The sequence below is a fragment of the Thalia democratica genome, chromosome 4, assembly GCF_965202585.1.
Source record: "Thalia democratica chromosome 4, ktThaDemo2.hap1.1, whole genome shotgun sequence".
Taxonomy (NCBI): Eukaryota; Metazoa; Chordata; class Thaliacea; order Salpida; family Salpidae; genus Thalia; species Thalia democratica.
This window is the reverse complement of record NC_139168.1, coordinates 70,196,775-70,218,155: the sequence shown is the minus strand read 5'-3', so window position 1 is coordinate 70,218,155 and position 21,381 is coordinate 70,196,775. Positions and strand designations below refer to the sequence as shown.

Genomic DNA, 21,381 nt, shown 5'->3' with positions numbered 1-21,381 from the left:
ACAGTTTCAAGCAAACTTACATCTTTGAATATACGTAACTTTTAATAAAAAGATAATTTAAAATACAAATATAATTTGTGTTAAAATTAAGTGCTGCGTACGTTTTATTATAAAGTTCATCTAAAAATGTTTAACTGTAGGCGAAAATAAATATTTAATTGTAACTAGTTATATAACTTATAAAATTATTGAATCATAATAATATATTTGAGATTTTTTTTGTTAACTTTTATTCACTAACGTGTTAATTGAACCAGTAAACCCAATAACTTTTATACATTATTAACCATGTAACTGAATAAAGCAATTTTATTTTAACAAATGGTGTATATTAGCTTATAAAACTTTTATTGTCAATAATAAAATTTCAACTTGTTAAATATAGATGATGTTAATAAAATTACTAAAACAGTATTTGATTAAAAACAACTTACATCTTTTCCATTTCTTCCACATGATTTTTCAACTTATCTGTGCAAACAAATAACAATGAGTTAGCAAAACTTAAAGTATTGTTTCATAAAAATTCATGTACAAATCTTTTATTTATTTTGGTATGTTAAGTAAAACTGGATGTTTAAAATTTTCAAAATGAAGCATTCAATAAATTTCTATTGGATAAAATATTCCAAAAGATATTTTTATAAAGTTAAATTAAATTGTTAAAAACCTTGCAAGTTTTTGATAACTTCATTTTTTTCTCCAATATTCTTTTCCAAAGTTTTTACTTGCAAGATTTCACCAGTCAAATTATCTCTTGCATTACTGAGAAAAAAAAAGTTATGAATTATATATTCAGAATCGTTTTTTATTTAAAAATTAATCACAACCTAAACTTTACTAATCAAAGACTAAATATATTTATTTCACCATAAACATAATTATGTACATAAATCTAAAACTTAAAAGCTATTCTTCAATTAACACAATATCTCCCAGATATTAAAATTAGTTAAAAATAAGTAAACATAATAACAAACGTATTCTTAAGTTTAAAATTTTAAAGTTATTCTTCAAAAACCATAATTTTTCCTAGATATCAAAAATAACTTCGCTCAGTATAAAATTTGCATCAGTTAGCAGAAGGCTCTTTATGACGTCATAATAATAATGCAGATGTAACTCACAACAATTTGTTATCAAGCATGTGGCTTGTGTAAAAATTTTCAACTTATCAAACTTTATGTTTACTTTTAAGGTATGTCATTAATAAACTGTATCGTGTGAATGACAAATTTCAAGTTTGTTTTAAAGTTAGTGCGACTTAGGTTAGCTTTGCACACTCAAACACTTAAACCGAACAAGTGCTCTTTACAAATGCATAGTAACCATGTGTATTCGTATGAAAAATTACATAAAACTTCTATCAGTTTTAAGTCTACTCATATTTTATTATTTATTAAAAATATATTTTCTTTTCTTTAAATTGCTGTCTTGAGTATATTTTAAATAATTTGACTTTTTTTATAAATATAATTTAACTTTTAAAGCTAAAAACAAGTAAGTCTTAATAAATAAGATCTTAATTTAATTTATAACTTCTGCTTGCAGATTTAAAGGTTTTAACTTTTTTCATTTAACATTCATAAAATAACAGGCAAAATATGCTTATCTTTTGTTACTTTCAATCAGCATAGTTTATGACTTGTTCTACGTAACGTCTTTTAGTATATTTCTAATTTCAACTAGCCTAATAATATTTCAGTTTAAATGTCATTCTAAGCTGAAGTGTGAGATAAGTTCAAAAACTGTTTCAAGAAGTATATACAAGAGGTAACTTTAAAGATAAAAGATAAAATTTATCTTAGTTCAGAATATCAATTTTTAAGCCAATTATATTTTACTACTATTAAAACTAGTTTTATCTTATCTGCTGGTCAAAAAATAAAACACAAGGCGATAAGAAAATATCTTCTAAAACAACTTTAACCAATCAAATTTTAAAACTGACTAAATCAATCTTGAATACAATTAAAAACTCCCTATTACACTTAACTTAGATACAACTCTGGCAAGAATTTATCTAATAACTATTTATTGTTCGCAGCAAAACGTTATCTCTCACCTACTTACAAAACGACTTATAAAACTAGAAACTGATTTCTAAACAGCAAACAGCTTATTAGATTTAACATTCGAATTCACTTTGAACAGCGCAGACGGTTGTTTTATTGCTGCATATTAAATCGTGTCTGTGGCAGCATTATTTAGCTTATAACACATATTTGCAGCAATATAAATGTTATCTTTATTTGTTTAGATCTCAATGTTAATATAAATATTGAATGCTCCAATTTCGTCGTGATAAAACGCTTAATACTCAAATAAAACTAAACAATGTTAAAATACGCTTTACAAACTGATTAGAAAACGTACACATAGAAATTAAAGAAATTTATTGGTGGGCATAAGAACTAACAAGCTATTTTTGATATGCTATTTTAAAAAACTAAACTAAATTTTGAAATATCATTTAAAGTTATCTCAAAATAACTAATAAGTTTGAAATACTTTTTGATGGACTTTTGCAAAAACTTTTAATCTAATTGCATCTTTGCAGCAACTAGCTTTGAACAATGTCTGCATCCTTTGCAGCAATATACTTTCAAAGTAATTGGTGGGAGTTTCGATTTAATCTTTTCAAATAGCTGCAATGATAAAACGCTTATCAAAAGCACCTGTTTAAGTTTATCGCAACTTTTTATACTACACTTTGCTGTGTTGATTAAGCCATACAAATTTGATTTTTGTAACACAGAGTATACGCATAGTTATTTAATATAGTATTTTCTTTGGCACATATACTGAGTGATTAGATTTCTAATTTTTATTATAAGCACCTGCTCAAATGCGTTCAGCTGAAATTTTTCACTTTATTTGAGTAGAAGTTAATAAATAAACAGTATACTTATCTAAGTGGTTTTTTTTTTAAAGAATTGTAATTGATAAAGCTTCATGAGATTAACTTTATACTTTTGCAAACTAATTTAATAAGCATTGTTACATGATACTACTTTTTTTTAAGTTATTTTGTAAGTTTTATAACCAAAGCATTTATGAACTTAAAAATTAACAGTTTAAACTTGAACTTGATAATTAAATATACAAAACTATTTTTAAAACAGTTAGATTTTTGTCAAAAAAAAAAACAATTTACTTGAAGTCATCTTCCATTTTCATCAATTCTTCTTCGTATTTGTTCTTTTGTTTTGCAATTTCAGTTTTGTGATTACTGTTTATTTCTTCTATTTTAAATTCGTGTTTTTCAATAAGCGCTTCGATTTCTTCAATTTTGTTTTCAGCATTTTCTTTCGTTTCCAACTCGTGTTTTTTGACGAGCTCACTGTAAAAAATATTTAAAATAAAAGACACTTTACAAATAGTCCAAGGCTAATTATTTTAAAGAATATAAGATACTTTGGTATAATGGCTCAGAAATTAAGCTAATTACTAAATTGTCATGTTTTCCAATTTTTTAAACTTTAACTAATTTTGTTTTAAGGCCGTCAGCTAAAAAGTTTAATTACCTTGGGATTTTTAATTGACTGTTTTATTTTATCATGTACATGTACCCTAAATGTAATTTTTAAAACTAAAGTTTATACTTTGTAAAGTAGATAGCGTTCAACAGAACCCCATTAAATCAAAATGTAAACACATAACTATTATCAGTTGACTTAAAATAATCATTATCATTTATACACTCTTAGTTTTAAGAAGCTTAAGAAAAGTTTATCTACAAAATTTTAAAATCAAAACATGAAATAATTGTTATATTTCCCTTTCTTTATATAAAATATTCTACCAGAGATGTTCTTGTGTTAAAACTTTATTTCAACTAACGGCGTTTAACTGCTCAAGTGAACGCCGTGAGTTAAAATAAAGTTTTAACACTAGAACATCTGTGGTATATATTCCGATAAGCTTAGCTTATCAGGATTTCCAGGATTTAACGCCTTTTAACGTTACATCTTATAAAATATTCTATTATACTTACAGTAAATTTATTCAGAAAAAATCAAAAAATAGGCATGAAACTATTATCTGCATTTTTCACTTATATGTATATACATACTAACTTAAAGCTTCTTTTAAACATTTAATATTTATATAATTAATTTATAGTTCAAATTAAATCAAAACAAATCAAAAAAACAAATATGAAACTATTTTCTGTACGTTACACTTCTCTAACATATGAATTAATATACATTATTTTAATATATATTTTATTTACTTAATATGTAACAAATATCAAGAAATAAACATGAAACTGTTCTGGGCATCTCTAAATTCAAAATATTTGTTTATATACTAAATTGTATATATCGAATTTTACCGCACTTTTTACACCTATTGCTATTATATTTTATTTACATAATATTTAAAAAAAACAAATATCAAGAAATAAACATGAAATTGTTCTCGGCATCCTTCACTTCCCTCTCGCACTTCACCCTCATCCTCTCCATCAGCATCTCGTGATCGTTTCCCAGCTCGACCATCCTCAATTTATGTTTCTCCACCAGCTCCTCAATTTCCTTCTTCTTATTTTCCTCAAACTCCCCCATTTCCAACTCGTGCTTCTCCCGCCTCTCAACAATCTCCTTCTCTTTCAACACAACCTCGTCTCTTAATATCTGGACCTCCTCTTTGTGCTTCATGTCAGAATCGGCCATTTTCGCCGTCAGCGCCGCCAGCTCGTTATTCCTTGCCGCCAGTTTTTCGCTGACGTCAGCGCTTTTCAATTTAACCTCCTCCTGCTTCATCGAGATTTCCCGCAAAATCTTCATCTTGCTCTCGTTCTCCTGCACCTGCGCCTCGCACGCCACCCACAGCCCGTTGTACTCCTTCGCCTTCTTCTCCGCTTTTTGCAGCTCCTCTTCGACTTTTATTTTCTCCTCCTTGATCTCACTGATCAGAGACACTTTCTCCTCCAGGGAGAAATTGAGATCCTGAAGATCGGCTCTCAGTTCTTTCATTTCTCCCTCTCTCGAGGTGAATTTCTCCTCTTCTTCTTTCAGCTTGATCTCCGTGCTGTGGAGTTTGCTTTCGAGTTCCTGGAAAAATATCAAGAAATTTTATAACATATCTATTAAGATAAAACAAATTTCAATTAGAAGTTACGTCATCGTAATTTAGAACCGGGACAATAAATTTTGTTCATGAAAATTATAACTTTGAATTTAGTATTTTATTAGAAATACATAACAAAAAATTGTTTTAAATTTAAATCAACACAAGTATCAAAATACTTTTATTAAAACTTAAAAAAATAAATAGCAACCTGCACTCTTTGCTCAACCTCCTCCAATTTTTGGTGGTTTTCTGAGTTGATCTGGTTTATTTTGGCCGAGTGGTCTTTTCGGAGTGTTGAAATGGACGTTTTTGATTGGTCAAGGAGTTTTTGGAGCTGGGAGTTGTTCTTCTCCAGTGATTTCATTTTTTCGCGTTCGGCCTAAAAATATAAAAATAAAAATTTTATTACAGTAGTTGTTTTTATTTTAAGTTAATTGCATTTTATTAAAACTTTAAATAGTTAAAAATGGTATTCACAGACACTTAAATTAGTTGTTTTAGAAACAAAAATCAAACTAGCGTATTAAAATGAAGGAAAACCTGACGCTAAAACATCAAATTAATTTTTAAACCAATCAATTATAAACTTTAATTTTCTGAGAACCAACTTATTAATACAGGAAGTATTTAAAAGTGTAAACAAGTTTAACTTCAAGGTTAAAGAAGTTTATTCAGTTTGAAAACTTGGGTGATAAAACACTAAAATACATTCAACTTTACCTAATAAAAGCTGATGAACATAATTTTTACGAAAATCACTGGTAAAAATAAGTTGGAAGGTATCAGTTATTGTATTAATTTAAAGCAACTTACTTTTAGTTCGTTTTCCAACTTATTGCATTGCTGTTTCAATCTGTCAACTGTATCACTGGTGTCTTTATGCGTTGTGAATTCACTGCAAGCAAGTTGTTTGTTTAGTAATTTCATACACATTGCGAATATTAAACATAGAGATACTTAAATACGGCTTTTTTTAAATTTAGAATACAAGAAAACATAGTTTAAATAAAAAAACTTGTAATAATAACTATTGTTTTGTGCTGAAATTGTTGGTTTTCATATTTTGGTTTTAATGAAATTCTTGATATAAACACTTAGTATAACAGGATGTAATATTTTAACAACTTCTTAGAGATCAAACCAAATATTATAAGTAACAGGTGTTTATCTATCAATTGTATTTGTATGTTAAATAATAGTTTTATAAATACCTTTTAAATCGTTTAAAAATAAAAAAGTTTAATTTATCCTTATAGTTATATAACAATATGGGAACTAATGTAATTAGGACATTATGTTAATAACAATCACACTATTCTAGTTACAATAAGTTTGTTTACTATATTTTTTTACTATTCACTAAACTTGTTTTTATTTCAACGCAATGTTTTATGACTCACACTCAGCATTGTTGAGAAAGCAGCACCAAGTTTAAATACGTAGTTGTGACGTGTAACTTTATTATGACGTAACAATACGCGCTTGTTGCATACTTACATGAAACGAAAATTTGAAATTAATAAAGGGTATTTGTTGTATTGTAATGGTAATTATATTTTTTATTTGTAAGTGCTAGCTCGTACTTTGAAAGCAGTTTAGGATAAAACGTTCTTAGCAAACACTTAAGTTTAAATACTGCTTCTATAATCTAAATAAATAGAACACTCCAAGTTACAATAAAACAACTAAAAGTAGAAATTTAAGTTTTAATACTTTTCGAAAAAAAAAAGTTTCTTTATTTTATGCTGTTTAAAATTTCAACTTTCTTTTAAGAATATTAAACAAATTAACTCACCCTCTTTCATTATTTTCATGCTTTTGAAGATTCTCTCTTGCAAAGTTAGAATCTCTCTGTGAATAATTAATTGATAAAACATTAATACTGTAAAAAACACAAGACTTACATATAGTTTAACTAAAATAATGCAATTTGTTTAAAATTAATCAAAGTTTTTAATATACTATGTAGGTTTAATAGTTTTAGATACACCTAAAATTGTTTTCAAATAACAAAATGAATTACTATTGGGTATTTATTTATTCTTTTACAACTTGAATGAATATAATTAAAAAATTATATGTGTATATAAAAATACCAACTTCAGCATGTACATTTTCAATTTCGTTGTTAATAGTCGTGAAATCCTCATCTGAAAAATCCTGGTTATTCGTTGCTGAATGAAAAGATCCGTCCGACCCATCGCTAGTTTCTGATAATACTATGTATTGGTACAAGAAAAAATAGGTAATATATATTCAAATTTTAATTATCTTTTTATAGTTTCTGATAATACTATGTATTGGTACAAAAAATAATAGTTAGTTTTGTGATATTTCCGATTTAATTATCTTTCAATTAATATTTAGATATTATTATGTTTTATAAACTATAACTCTTAAACATGATTTGACTCAAAAAAAAACATAAACCTTTTTAAAATTAACTATGGTTAAACAGCGTAAAAATTAAGCAGAACAAATTTGACATCTAACTTAAATAACTTATACGTGGTTTTTATCATAAGAAAAACAATTCTTATTTTAATTAAATATTTTATATAGTTATAACAAAAAGGTATTGTAATTGGTAACAAAAAATTGATAAACAAACTTATTAATGAAGTTAAAAACCAAATAAAACAAACTTCTGCTTCTGAAACTGCTGCTTCTCAAGTCGCGAGGCTGGTCATCCAACTCGTCGTCCTCCGACGTGGTTGCCATGGTAATGACGTCATCAACCACTCCCACCTCCTCGATGATGGAGGACTGGTTGCTATCCACTCGGTTGCTAGGTGATACGGTTGTTATGGGCAGGTAAGTTTGCAGGTCCCTCATCGACTTCTTCATATTATTCAGTTCGGTTTTTACCTGAAAAAAAAGTAATAAATTTTTTTAATATTTAAAAGTTTGAAAACTCAAAAAATGTTTTACCTTTTAGTTGAAAAAAACAAAACAATTACACATGCTTGAACTGTAAAATTAATTAAACAAAATATTAATAGAATACAAAAAAATCTGAGGTTATATATATAGATTTCATGGTCTAATATCAGACCTACAACTCTATTTGTTAAACAAAAAATTGCCACAAAATTATATTTCATTTTTCTATTTCACTTTTTATATTTATTTAACAGTAACAAAAAAACCATACATAATTAATTAAGCTATAAAGTTTGTTTTAAAGTTTCGTATGCCAAAAAATAGATAGCAATCAAGAAGTGGAAAAAAAAAATATTGATTTTATTATAACTGAAATAAGAACTTTCCATATAAAATATAATTCAATTTTTCAAGTAAGTAAATATATTTTAACTTGCTACTGGGTTTCGACGTATAATCTAATCTAAGTTGATCTATTAGTACAAGTTCATCTATTTACTTTAAATAGATTGAGGCAGATTTACTAGGCAGTTCAAATAACTAGTTATAATTTAACAAAGATATTTTTTGTAATTTAAGATAAAATTTTCCTTTTGCATCAAAACAACATTATTTTTTACAATAATTTTTACTAAAATATAAAAACGATATTTTTCAAAAACATTTCTAAAATATAAAAACGTAAAAACTATTTAAAGGAAACTAAAACTATAAAACACTGATTACTGAAGATAATTTAAAGAAAGCAGAATCAAAATAAATTCTACTAAAAGTAACAAAAATTTTAATTTTTTCTTGATATAATAATTCAGCAGTTAATTTCAGATTTAAAAATAATTTCAATTCAAAACTATTAAAAAATTATATTTTTTATTTATACAAACTATTTTTAATTCTAAACAGGTTTTAATTCTGTGTATTTTTACTAATTTTACATACTGTTGCAACTTGTAAGCAACTTGATTAAATAAAAACTGATGAAGTAACATTTAAATATTTGAATCTTTGCAAGGTGCAAACATTTTAAATAATGTTAAGATAACATACTTCTTCAAAAGCTTTTTCCGATATATGTTCCTTGCAATGTTCAACAATGGTTTCAACATCTTGCACGGATATATCTGGCAGGTCTACATCGAAATTATCTGTTTGATTTGTTACTACCGGTGGCCTGCTTTGGAATCCATTGAACATTGTCTGAAAGAAAAAGTTGAAAAATAAATAAATTTGATGATATAAATTTGAAGTTTTGTTGAATAAGTTTTGTAATCTGTATATAATTAAAAGTATTTGTAGTTTGTTGAGTATTTTAAGTTAACTATTATATTTATAAATTTAATTACTGGCGGCCTGTTTTAAAACGAATTATTGTGAGAAAATAACATTGCATAAGATTTTATTTATATACATTTATATTTCTAAGATGTTAACTTTTATAAACCATTTAAAAATTGTTTGTAACATAAGAAAACTATCTGTTTATCTTTTTTCTTTAAATTCATTGTACGCAAAATAACAATAATAAATATTTTACTTTATTTTGAACACTTTTAATTTATATGGTTTTATATTTAATTCTTATTTAAAAATCTGAAAATATCGTATTTGTAAGCTTGTTTAAAAATATGAATTGTACATTGAAATAACTACGTTTAAATTCAGTTTTAGCAATTGATTTTTTTTTAAAGAACTGTACACTTACTACACTTTTAAAACAAAGTAAATTACGAATTAATTTACATGTGTAAATTAAATTTGAATATTTAACAAAAGTATTCAAAAGTGTAATTTCAAACTTATTAGTAAAATCAATAGATAGATCAATATCCCAATGGCCAGAAAATACTATAATAATATTATTCATAAAAATCAATAAATTTTTAGGTGAGAAATAGTAGAAGGTATTGAACTTAAATTACGTTTACTATATTTAATCCATAAACTTTAAGTTTGTTATTTAAACAGTAACAACAAAATTATAAAAAATGTATATAACACCATAATTTCCACTACACTGGTTTTGAATATTTTGTTATAAACACTTACTTTTGAATTTAGACGATTTAACTATAATATTACTAATTAATTAAACTTATTTGTGTAACAAATATCAACTTAAAACTCACAAAAATAATGTTAGCACCATAGTTGTTATTAAATTTTTCTCTTTTTTCGTATTCTTCGTTGTAAGAAGCACTTGATTTTCCGTGGATGTACTTGCACCACTGAAAAAATAAAATTGATTGATTAACCAAAAAAAAAATATCAGTTTATTATACAAAACAAAAGAATATAAGTGTTGAAATAAGATGATAATTCGAATTTTGCCTTGTCTTAATATAATCAATATTTTATTCAAAGTGAAACATATACATTTATAGAACCATGAAAATGTTGAAAAAAGGTAGTAATCTTTCAGTGTAATTAGAATTACAGATATGTATTAGCAACAATGCTAGTAAAAAACTAACTTTTTTATAAATGCTTAAACTAATTTTAATAAACCTGAAATTTATATAATTAATTTTCAACACAAAACCATAAATAACAAACAACAAGTATTTTTTAGCTTGAATTCATCAATCCGAAAAAAAAATATAGTTTTAACTTTGACATAGTGAAACTTCATAAATCATTGTGGATAAGTTTATTTCATTCAAAATGCCAAGCATTTGAAATCACGTGCTTTAGGCTGACCAAAGAAATATTTAAATCTTGTTAAATTTTTGTTAAGCACGCAAATATATTTGAAAGTTGCACGACTTTTATAAAATAACGTTTTCTTTTAACAAAATAAACGCAAGGATGTGACGATTTATATATAAAACTTCCTTTTAAGTACATGAAATGGTATTGCACTGAAAATAAACTTTTAAATTTAATTTAAAATTTGTTTATTTAAAGCTGAACTATACGGTAAAACCTATATGAATTAATAATAAAATCAGCAAGTTAGTATAAAAAAATTAACGTTTTCTTTTAACAAAATAAACGCAAGGATGTGACGATTTATATATAAAACTTCCTTTTAAGTACATGAAATGGTATTGCAATATAAAGAAACTTTTGAATTTAATTTAAAATTTGTTTATTTAAAGCTGAACTATTCGGTAAAACCTATATGAATTATTAACAAAATCAGCAAGTTAGTATAAATTATTTAGGTTATAATCTTTTATAAAAATAATAAGCTTCTAAAGAAAGTTTAATTTTTAATTTAATCATAAAAAATTATCAATCAAGAAATTATAAACAGATTCTTTTTAAACTTTGTCAACTAAAATAGAACTACGTGATTATGCTAATTGCTTACAAGAAATTGGACAGATAGTAATGCTTAATAGTTCAAGTTAGCAAGCTAAACAAACAGAATAAAGGGAATGCTATCTGTTTTAGTTTGGAGAAACACTTGTAAAGTAAATATTAACTTTTCAAGGTTAAGTTGATGAGTTATTTATAAAGTTTCAGTATAAAATTTATTAGGGAATTTTAAAAAGGGGAATTTATGACATGAATAATAGTCATTTTAGTTTTAGCATATTTAATTTCAATGAAGAATTTGTTGGGGTATTTTTTATGAAGGAAATCTAATTTTTATCACTCGTTATAAAATAAATTCAATTTGATAGTTTTAGTATTATAAATTTCACACCGTTTAGCTTCAAATAACAACCTAGCTTGGTTAGAAACAAAATATCTAAACTGTTTTCATAATAAATTGATTTGTAAAACGCTTGAAAACTTATTCGTTGTAATTTTATTAAGTTTTTAGAATATTAATGGCTAATAAATGTTTTATTATGGAAACTTTATTTATTAAAAAGGCTATACCTTACTAAAATTATTTTTTATTAGATGGTATGGTCAGTCAACAAAAATAAATAGAATTATTGTAACTAATTTAAAACAACAACTTTTTCTATTGGCTACTTCAACTGAATGAACTTGACATTACATATAAATAGAATTGGCAAGTTATTAAAAGGCCAATTACACATTGGTGAGTAATAAGTTAACTTATTACACAACTTAAGTAGGTAAATAATTACTACTATAATACTTACTTATTATACTACTTCATAAGTAAATGCTATTACACAACTTACACAACTTATTTAGGTAAATACTGTACACGAAAAGTATTTAATACACTAGTGTATATTTGAAAGAGAAAACTGAAAGTGCATAAAACTGCTTAAATAAATAAGTTACAAGCAAAACCTTTAACAACTAAAAGCTTAAAAAACTCATGTTGTTCAAAATAAAACAGTTGAGCTATCTAAAAGTTTTTAACAAGTTTTATTGCAACAAACTATAAAATTTTACACATGTTAGTTTTTACAGTAAATATTAAACTTTTCTGTAGTTCTCTACACAATTTCTTATAAACAATTTCAATAAGATAGTATAAATCGACCTTGTATTGATTTATATTTAAAAACTTTTTATTTTTATATTTTTTAAATAAAACAAACTTTTCTGTAATGTTCAGCAAACTTTCTCCTCCTGACGCTTTCGATCAGATACAGCAGATAGCAGTGTGCGGCCCTGTTGAGTTGCTCCAACACTCTGGATGACTCGTTCATCTTGTACAAGGTTTTCTCGAGCTTGGACAAGTCCACGTGACCACTGTGCATCTGATACTGCATTGATGACAACCACCTGGTAAAATTTATTTATCAAAACTATTTAATTTTATTTTTTTAACTATAAAATAAATAATTAAATATTATTATATTTTATTATTGATATTTATAGGCCAATATGACCGATGTGCATCTGCATTGATGACAACCACCTGATGAAAAAATCGGTTATTTTTCAATCAATTAAGTTAATTATTTATAATTTTTAAAACAAACAAAAAAAATTTTTAGAAGTTGTTGTAAATAATTTTCTTATATCTGTTTATTTATACTATAATTTTGTATTAAAACACAGGCCAACATGGTCACATTGCACTTGATACTGCATTCAATAATACTGCATTGCCATCTGATGATGAAAAAAAAATGTTAGATAATACTGTAAGAAAACTTAAAAGAACTTACTTAAATTTCTCATACAATTCTTGCAATCTGTTGTATTTTGATTCATTCACTTTCATTACAGCAATTTCTAGCATTCTACAAAATATTATATTATATTAGTAAATTTAATATAGAAAACTGTTTATATAAAAGTATTAAGCTTTTAAAATAAATATGTCTAAAGCATTAAGTTATAAAATAGAAAATACTTAAATTGATACAAATTGTTATATTTCAATTTTAAGTACAAATATACTAGACTACACTTAACACTATGTTACTTTTTGTAGCTTAAATCTTCCAAGTAAAACCAGTAATTAATACAACTTTAAAACCATCAAATAATAAAAACAAGTAATATCCTTAGAAATTTTGAGATTCTTTAAGAGGTCATTAAAATTGACAACACAAATATTCCTTTAATTTTAAGATAACAAAAACAACTGAATTACCTGTGAAATTCAGATATTCTTTTCAGATGATCCTTCAAATTGACGAACATGGTTTCAACAGAATTTTCGAACACGTGACCCTGCACTCTGTTAGCTAATAAGCTGCTGAAATTAGACTGCTGTCTGCGTATGACCTGTAAAAAAATCTATAGAAGTATTCATAAAATAAATGTATTCAAGTATTGTATATGCGTACTGCCATTTCGAAAGAGTGTTTATTTATACACAACAAAACTAAAACGTTTTACAGATTTAACCTTTTCAAGTAAAAATAGAGAGATAAAAGGTGTATAGTAACTGATCACTGTCACATATAACTACACAAAAGTTTAATCAACATTTAGATTGTTAAAAATCAAAAATTAATACTCGTCAAGTACACATAAGCTGAAATTAGACTGCTGTCTGCGTATCACCTGTAGATAAAAACCTATATATTCATTATCAATAAAATATAATAGTTTAAAACTAACTATAGGTTGAAATCTTTTTGATCTTAAACTAACATAGCAGAACTGATAAATTAGAGTGGTGTATATTTCTTATTGCGATACTTTGTTATTAATAAAACAATAATAATTTCAATAAAATTATATTTAAATTGTAATTGGAACTTATTAAACATAATAGATAAAAATCTATAGAGGTATCAAAAACATCACAAAACAAATGTATTCAAGTATTGAATATGCGTACTACCATCTTAATATTTAATAACAGCACAAAAACCACATTTAAATCAAATAATAGGAAGTAGTCTGTAAAAATACTTTTAAAATTGGGAGTTTTCTTGTTAGCGCTCAACTGTTGAAAACTGCTATGTCGAATTGCATAAAAATTTGTAAAAAATATAACTGAGTACATAGATTTATTATTTTGTTTGGAATGTATATTTTTTGATACTTGCATTTTAATAGAAAATAACAGCTTAACAAAAACTAATTAGTGATAAAAATATTAATAAAAAAAGTAACAACTAACAGTGCAAACCTGATGTTCTTAAGTCACGTATCTTATTTATTTTTTTATTATGTTTTATTATAAACTAATGAAGAAGTATTTTTCAAAACAAATTAGTCAGAACTAACAGTGCAAAACTGGTTGAGTTGTGCGGAGTATTTATTTTTTTCTTCCGATATTTTATCATAATTACTAGTATCCTGCTCATATTCTTTCAAATGAATTTTGTCTTTACTCTCTATTTTGTTAACAACTCGCTCCAAACTGTGCGCCAGGCTTTGAATGGAATCTAACAAAAAAGTTAAGTTTTTAGTTATAGATAAAACAAATTACCAAATCTAGCATCTTAGCTAAACTAAAATAAACTACTACAAAAGTAAAGTTTAAGTGCGATAAGAAGCTAGCAGCCTTGCAAAAAATTAGAAAAAAAACTATTGGCTTGGAATATTAAACTTTACAGCTAACATATGAATTTATTATAAATTATAACTAGAAAAACTAGTTACTTTCAAAATAAACCAATTTAGATCCGCAACTGTCGACAAGTCTACTTAGGTTATTAAAGTGTATATGCTAAATAAAATGAACATTTTTCGAAATAAGCCTGAAAAAGAAACTCTACAGCCGATATCATGTAAAAATATCAATAACAAATAAAAACTAACTGTTTTCGAAATAGGCCAATTTGGATTCGCAACTTTCAACGAGTTTATTCAAGTTGTTAGCATGTATATATAAATATTAACAAATAAAACCAACTGTTTTCGAAATAGGCAAGTTTAGATTCGCAACTTTCAACGAGTTTATTCAAGTTGTTAGCATGTATATATAAAAATATTAACAAATAAAACCAACTATTTTCGAAATATGCAAGTTTAGATTCACAACTTTCAACGAGTTTATTCAAGTTGTTGGCATGGCCATTCTGCGCCTGCAACCAGTCGTACAAGTATTTCTTTTTCTTGTTGTCAACCAAGCTCGGTAGCACTGGTATCTTCTGCAGGCTGGGTATCCTTTCCCTAGATCTGTGTAGAATAAAACAACATTGTTTTTTTTTATATATTTCTTAAAAAATATTTCGTAAGTGTATTTAGTTGTTTATCACATTTTAATAATGAACAAAAACACGTTCATTATCTAAAAGTGGTCATTTAAAAATTTAAAACAATTTTGTTAGTGAATTTAATCTAAAATATCTAGTTACTTTGTTTTAGTTTTACTAAAAATTACTCGGTTCATTAAATTTTACAATATTGCCATCAAAAAAAAAACTAAGAACAAAAAAATGTAAGTAAAACTTTATTTCAGTTTAATTAAGTAAAGTTTCAAGAAAGTTATCAAATTTATTTGACCTTTGTTTTAAATGCCATTTTGAAAGAGTATTTATTTATACACAACAAAACTAAAACGTTTTACAGATTTAAGCTTTTCAAGTAAAAATAGAGCGATAAAAGGTGCATAGTAACTGACCACTGTCACATATAACTACACAAAACAATTAACTTCAATATTTAAATTGTTAAAAATTAAAAAATTAAAAATAAACGTAAATCATGCAGGTGTTATATAGAAGTCACAAGGTAATTGAGTTAGCAAAAAACAATGAACGTTTTTAAAAAACTCTATTGTCTTTAGTTTCAAAGCAATTGAAGCCTTTAAATAATTAATTTCAGTAATTACACAATACACGCATAAACATATGTACAACACATATATTCTTTAAAAAAGTATCTAAAATTTTCTGTTACGTAGTTTATCATTTGTTATGAACTTGAATTTATTTTTTTTTTGCAGTATAATGGAAAATTATTATAAAAAAACAATGACGTAAAACTAATGACAGATAAAAATTATTTTTAGAATACATATTCTATTATTAAATGGTTAAGAATTTTTCAAAAAGGTGAAATACATAAGTTTAAGAATGAAATAATGATAAAAAAACTTTTAATATAATGTACATTCTACAATAAACATAAAACCTTCATTGTAAATTTATTTTAGTTGTCCTTAAAAACCTATAAGTAAACTTATAAAAATTGTTGGAAATAGTTAAGTTCAGTGTTTGATTCAATCTTATAGCAGTATATTTTTCTCAATAAAATATTTTATTTCAACTTTAAACTAATAATCCTTTTAATATTTTTTTCGAAGTTAGTTCTATAAATTATAACCAAAACTAATTTTCCCATTTTTTGCTTTTTCATTTGACAAATAATTTTGAATAAATTTGGTCAAAACAAAATCAAAAGAACAAACGGCTATGTGGTTATCTTGAAATTAATTAAATTAAAATACTCAAAAAAAATAAACAACAGTATACAATTATAAAACCACAACAAACTTAGAAACATTTAACTAAACGATACCATCAGTCTGATAACATACTGAAAAATTAAAAGATAGTAAGTTAGAAGATTGTAAAACAAAAATAGCAGATAAAATATCAAAAGCAAATAAACAAAACTAAATTAATAACAGCCTGCCTGATAAAAGTGTTTGAAAGGATCTTAAAAACTTCTTGTATTTTATAAACTTTAAATTATTTCTACAATTTTATATTTCAAGTTATTACAAAAACACAACCAACTTGGCCACATTCAGCTTGATGTCGCTTCTGTTCTTGTTGACGGAATCGATCAATTTCTGCAACTTCCTGCTGCACACCTCCTCGAATGTCACTCTGGAGTTCTTCAGGTGTTTGAACGCGCACCCCCACACGGACCTGGTCAGCTTGAACTCGTTCAGCCGTTTCTCGAACAAGGGAAATAACCTGTTAATTTTTTTTTCAGTATTTTAGAGCTAAGTTTTGAACGTCTTCAGAACTTAGGGAGAAATCATATTAGAAGTGAAACATACATACTCTGAGACACATATTAAAACCTTTTTTATTTCAACTTGTTTAAATAATTTATAAACATCTTCAATATACTAATTAAGTGTAAAATTTAAACAATTTAAAAAAAAATTGTGATATTTTTATTAGTGAGCCTTTTCTTGGAAATCACCAGGTTCTCAAGGAAAAATACTTAACTTAAATGTTAGTAAGTGCGAACATCAGATACAGATTAAATACTTTTTCTATCGAGATTTATTAAATAATATGCACATATTGAAAATACTTATCAAGTGGACAATAGAATTAATTTTGTGACTAAAATTTATTCATTTTCATATCATTGAAGCTGTGCACAATACTTTTTCAATAATGTTTCAATAAACAATTAATGCAAAATATGCCAAACCTTTTTTATACGTCATTAAATATTTAAAACAGTTTTGCATATTCTAGAAATTATAATTATTTTCATAGAGTCAAGGTACAACATTTACTACAAACATTAAGAATACTATAAGCTATCAATCAAAAACGTATAAAAACAACTAGGAAGCTTGTATAAAATACTTAAAATACGCACAAAACAAAACCTGTTTTAAGCCAGCTTAGTTTACACATATATAATATCTTACTAAATAAATACTGATCACAAACATCAAACCTGTTTTCAAACTCTGACTTGAGTGATTCAGCCAGCACCGCAGCTTGGTGAAAGCACGTTTTTAATTGGTCGATACTCTGGGTTTGTTGGGCTTGCGAGAAGTGGTGACAGATATCGTTGTAGCGTCTTGTGGCGCCTAATAAAAGATAAAAGTTATAATAAAATCTATAGCTAGATTCAAAACTCAACATGCTTGCAAAATAAGTAATGAAAACTTTACAAAATGACTGCTTTAAATAGTTGTTTTAATTTTGTTAAGATATGTAATAGGTTAAAAACTTTAATTTAACTAACAATTTTTTTATGATAAAAAACTAAATACAAATAACATAAAAACTGATTAATATACGATAAAAAAACCAAATTATTTATATCAAAACTTACAAATACTACTCAAATGTGTATAACAAATACTAACTGTTCTCAATATTTCTGTTAGGCGATGTGACTTCGCTCTCCCTCCAAGTTTTGTCCCAAACAATCACAGGGCTGTTTTCTGTGTTGTTCTGGCAACTACCCAGCACTGTGTTGGGTTGAAGGCTGCAACTGTCAGTTGTCATCAGGCACTAGAATATAGTCAATAATTACTATATTTAAATAATGTACTTGTAAGAAATAACTATAAACATGACTTATTATTTAGAGGCTGATAAACATTGTTGGTAAGATGAACATTTTATTATAGTTTAATGAACTTACTTTACAGACTAAAAAACTATTATCTTATTTTATCAAAAAACTTGTAGTTAAATTTAAATTTTTTAACAAGTTTGTTAATAAAAACCTTATGATTACCTTAACTTTTTTTTTAGAAGTACATAAAAACTAATGAACTGAATTTATTTTCAGACTACTAATATTACAAATAATTTTTTGATTTACTTCAATAATTGTATATAACTAAAAATTTTTATAACTAACAAATCACTATAAAACAACAAAAATTTATAGTCAGCTTGATTTTTTAAATGGAATATGCAAAAATAATATTGTTTTATCAGGGTTGCCACTTGCTTTTTCAAAAATTTTTCCTGTTTTCATAATTCTTCCAGGCTTTTTAAACTACACATTTTTTGGGTGTATTTTTAGTTTAAACTTAAGTTTAAGGTAAGAAACTAGGTTATACAGTATAAAAACATTTAAAAGATACTGTAAAGCAGGGGTTGGCAGTTCAAAAAAGAAACATTTTTTATGTGCTTTAAAAAACATATTTAATGATAATTTTTTTGAACAAAAAAATTTAAGAAATAGATTTTCCTTTAAAAATAACACTTAAACTTTATTTTTGTTTTTTAAGAATATTAGTATATTAAACTAGTTGAAAAAAAATCTGTAAAGCTACTTTAAGTATGTTTTTTAAAAAAGAAAATTTTTGATGATGACAAAAATTAATTATTTTTATGATTGATTTTTTGAGCCAAATTGAAATTTTACTACTGAACATGTGAAAATTGTTTAAATCCCAGGTTTTTTTAGTGATTTTTGTTCAAAACTCCAGGTTTTTTTTCAAAATTTCTCAAATTCCAAGCTTTTTTTGCCTAAATTGTCAAATTCCAGGTTTTTCCAGCATTCCAGGTAACGTGGCAACCCTGTTTTATGATCCAGTATCAACAGTTTCATTTTTTAGATAAAATAGTGTAAAAATAAAAAAAGTCAAGTTATTAATATTATTTTTCTTAACAAACTTTAAAATATGTATGTTCACACATTTGAATTCTATAAACTAAATTTAATCAAATAGAAAATAAAGCAACGTATTCTGTGATCATTATATCAAATAATATTAAGATTAAGTTGTATAGTATCAGTTGATAAAATTTAAATGATCAACTTACTTGATTTTCTATTGGAATATCATACCTCTTTTGAACAAATTCTTGCAGATGACTCACACTGTTTATAAGTTTAATAATAAACAACTAAAACCATACTAAAGTTTACATATAAAACTGTTTTATGAGTATAACTTTAAACTATTATTAACAGTAACAATATTTAAAAAATAATTATACAAAAAAAAAAATATTAAACATGGTTTGTTTGAATTAAATACTTTTTGAAAACTTCTATATGGGGGTGAAATATATTTTTCAGTCACATTACTTTTTAGTAAGCTACCAGTTGTTTTTTAATGATTTCAAAAATCATTTCTAATTATAAAAGATCATAAACGAGTTTTAAAAGTTTTTAATGAAATGTGCAAACTATAAAGGCAAAATGAAAGCTCTAAATACTACAAATCTATTTCTCTTACAATTTTCAACAATTATTTTCAATTTTTTCAGCCTAATTTTTAAATTAATTTACAATCCATAGAAAGAAATTTTAAAGTATTTAATTAAAATAAATTTTGTACAAATTAAATGAAAACAACTACACTTTCAAAAATATATCTGTTATTACATTTCTTTTACTTTTACCTTTTTTGAAATTTATTTTAACAATACTTTCTAAATATTGCATAGATCACTAGAAGTTATTCACTCACAAAAAAAGTAAGACATATTTTTTGTAAATTTTAAATTTTTCAGAGATATATGATGATGATGAAAATTTTGGTTTGTAGGTTTGACTATATCACAAAAGTAAATTGAAATTTTTTTATAAAAGAAAAAATGATTTATTTTTTAAAATTTCAAGGTTTTATATATAAGTCAATGTTAGATTTATTTTAATAAATGACATATCCTCCTATGGCCTTGAATGTTCTAAAACATTATTCTTAAGGTATTTTCTGATTTTGTAAATATTTTATAATATTTTCTAATTTTTACATTAAACATTAAAATTAATCAAAATTACTTTTTCTTTACAAGCTTAATTTCTAAAAGAAAAAAAAGTTTAAATTCAACAAAAAAACTTACTTTTTTGTCACCCACGCAGGATTTTCCAATTCAACCAGTGTTGCATTTTTCACAATGAATATGTAAAACATATATGACTTTCAAGTTCTCTTTTCAGGCAATTAATTTATTTTGTTACAATTTACAAACTGACATAAACACAAACAACTAAGGTTTGCTAATCTGGAAATTTATTATTTCTATTTTATTTTATGAATAAAATGTTCAGTAGAAAAAGATTTTTTAGAGTTGTTTGATAATAACAACAATACTTGAAAATTTAAATTATAAACATAGTAAAAACAGGTTTGTAAAACAAATGTAAAAATGTCAAAAACTTATTTTAATCATAAGTAGTCAAAATCATTAATGAAATTTTATAAAAGTAAAAACTATTATCAAATAAGTGACTAACATTTGAAACTTTATTAATAAAATTATTTATTTAGTAAATAAAACTTTTCCCATTCAGTAGCCTTATTGATTTTATAGAGTTTTCTTAGAATCAGTAAATGATTTTATTGTTTTTGGATCTGTTATTCAATAACAGATCAAATGAACTATAAAACTGGATTTTGGTTTCTAAATTAACTTAAAAAATTATACTAAGTGGTAAGTCAACACAAATTTTTTT

General features: G+C 25.1%; 1 protein-coding gene across 1 annotated transcript in view; it reads right to left on the bottom strand.

The window, feature by feature from the left end:
* The window catches only part of LOC145833882 (uncharacterized), a 35,204-nt gene extending 14,279 nt beyond the window's left edge, over positions 1-20,925 (bottom strand). The window contains exons 1-21 of the mRNA XM_082941121.1: positions 20,769-20,925; positions 19,740-19,797; positions 18,323-18,470; positions 17,905-18,040; positions 16,995-17,177; positions 15,260-15,429; positions 14,533-14,693; positions 13,445-13,578; positions 13,014-13,088; positions 12,438-12,624; positions 10,089-10,187; positions 9,010-9,159; positions 7,725-7,947; positions 7,180-7,289; positions 6,875-6,930; positions 5,893-5,974; positions 5,288-5,458; positions 4,414-5,060; positions 3,158-3,343; positions 671-765; positions 435-471 (exon numbers count right to left, since the gene is read on the bottom strand). Coding sequence (XP_082797247.1) covers positions 435-471; positions 671-765; positions 3,158-3,343; positions 4,414-5,060; positions 5,288-5,458; positions 5,893-5,974; positions 6,875-6,930; positions 7,180-7,289; positions 7,725-7,947; positions 9,010-9,159; positions 10,089-10,187; positions 12,438-12,624; positions 13,014-13,088; positions 13,445-13,578; positions 14,533-14,693; positions 15,260-15,429; positions 16,995-17,177; positions 17,905-18,040; positions 18,323-18,470; positions 19,740-19,797; positions 20,769-20,839 — 3,179 coding nt within the window. The 5' untranslated portion in view covers positions 20,840-20,925. The remainder of the gene's footprint in view (positions 1-434; positions 472-670; positions 766-3,157; positions 3,344-4,413; positions 5,061-5,287; positions 5,459-5,892; positions 5,975-6,874; positions 6,931-7,179; positions 7,290-7,724; positions 7,948-9,009; positions 9,160-10,088; positions 10,188-12,437; positions 12,625-13,013; positions 13,089-13,444; positions 13,579-14,532; positions 14,694-15,259; positions 15,430-16,994; positions 17,178-17,904; positions 18,041-18,322; positions 18,471-19,739; positions 19,798-20,768) is intronic.
* Positions 20,926-21,381: the final 456 nt, after the last annotated feature.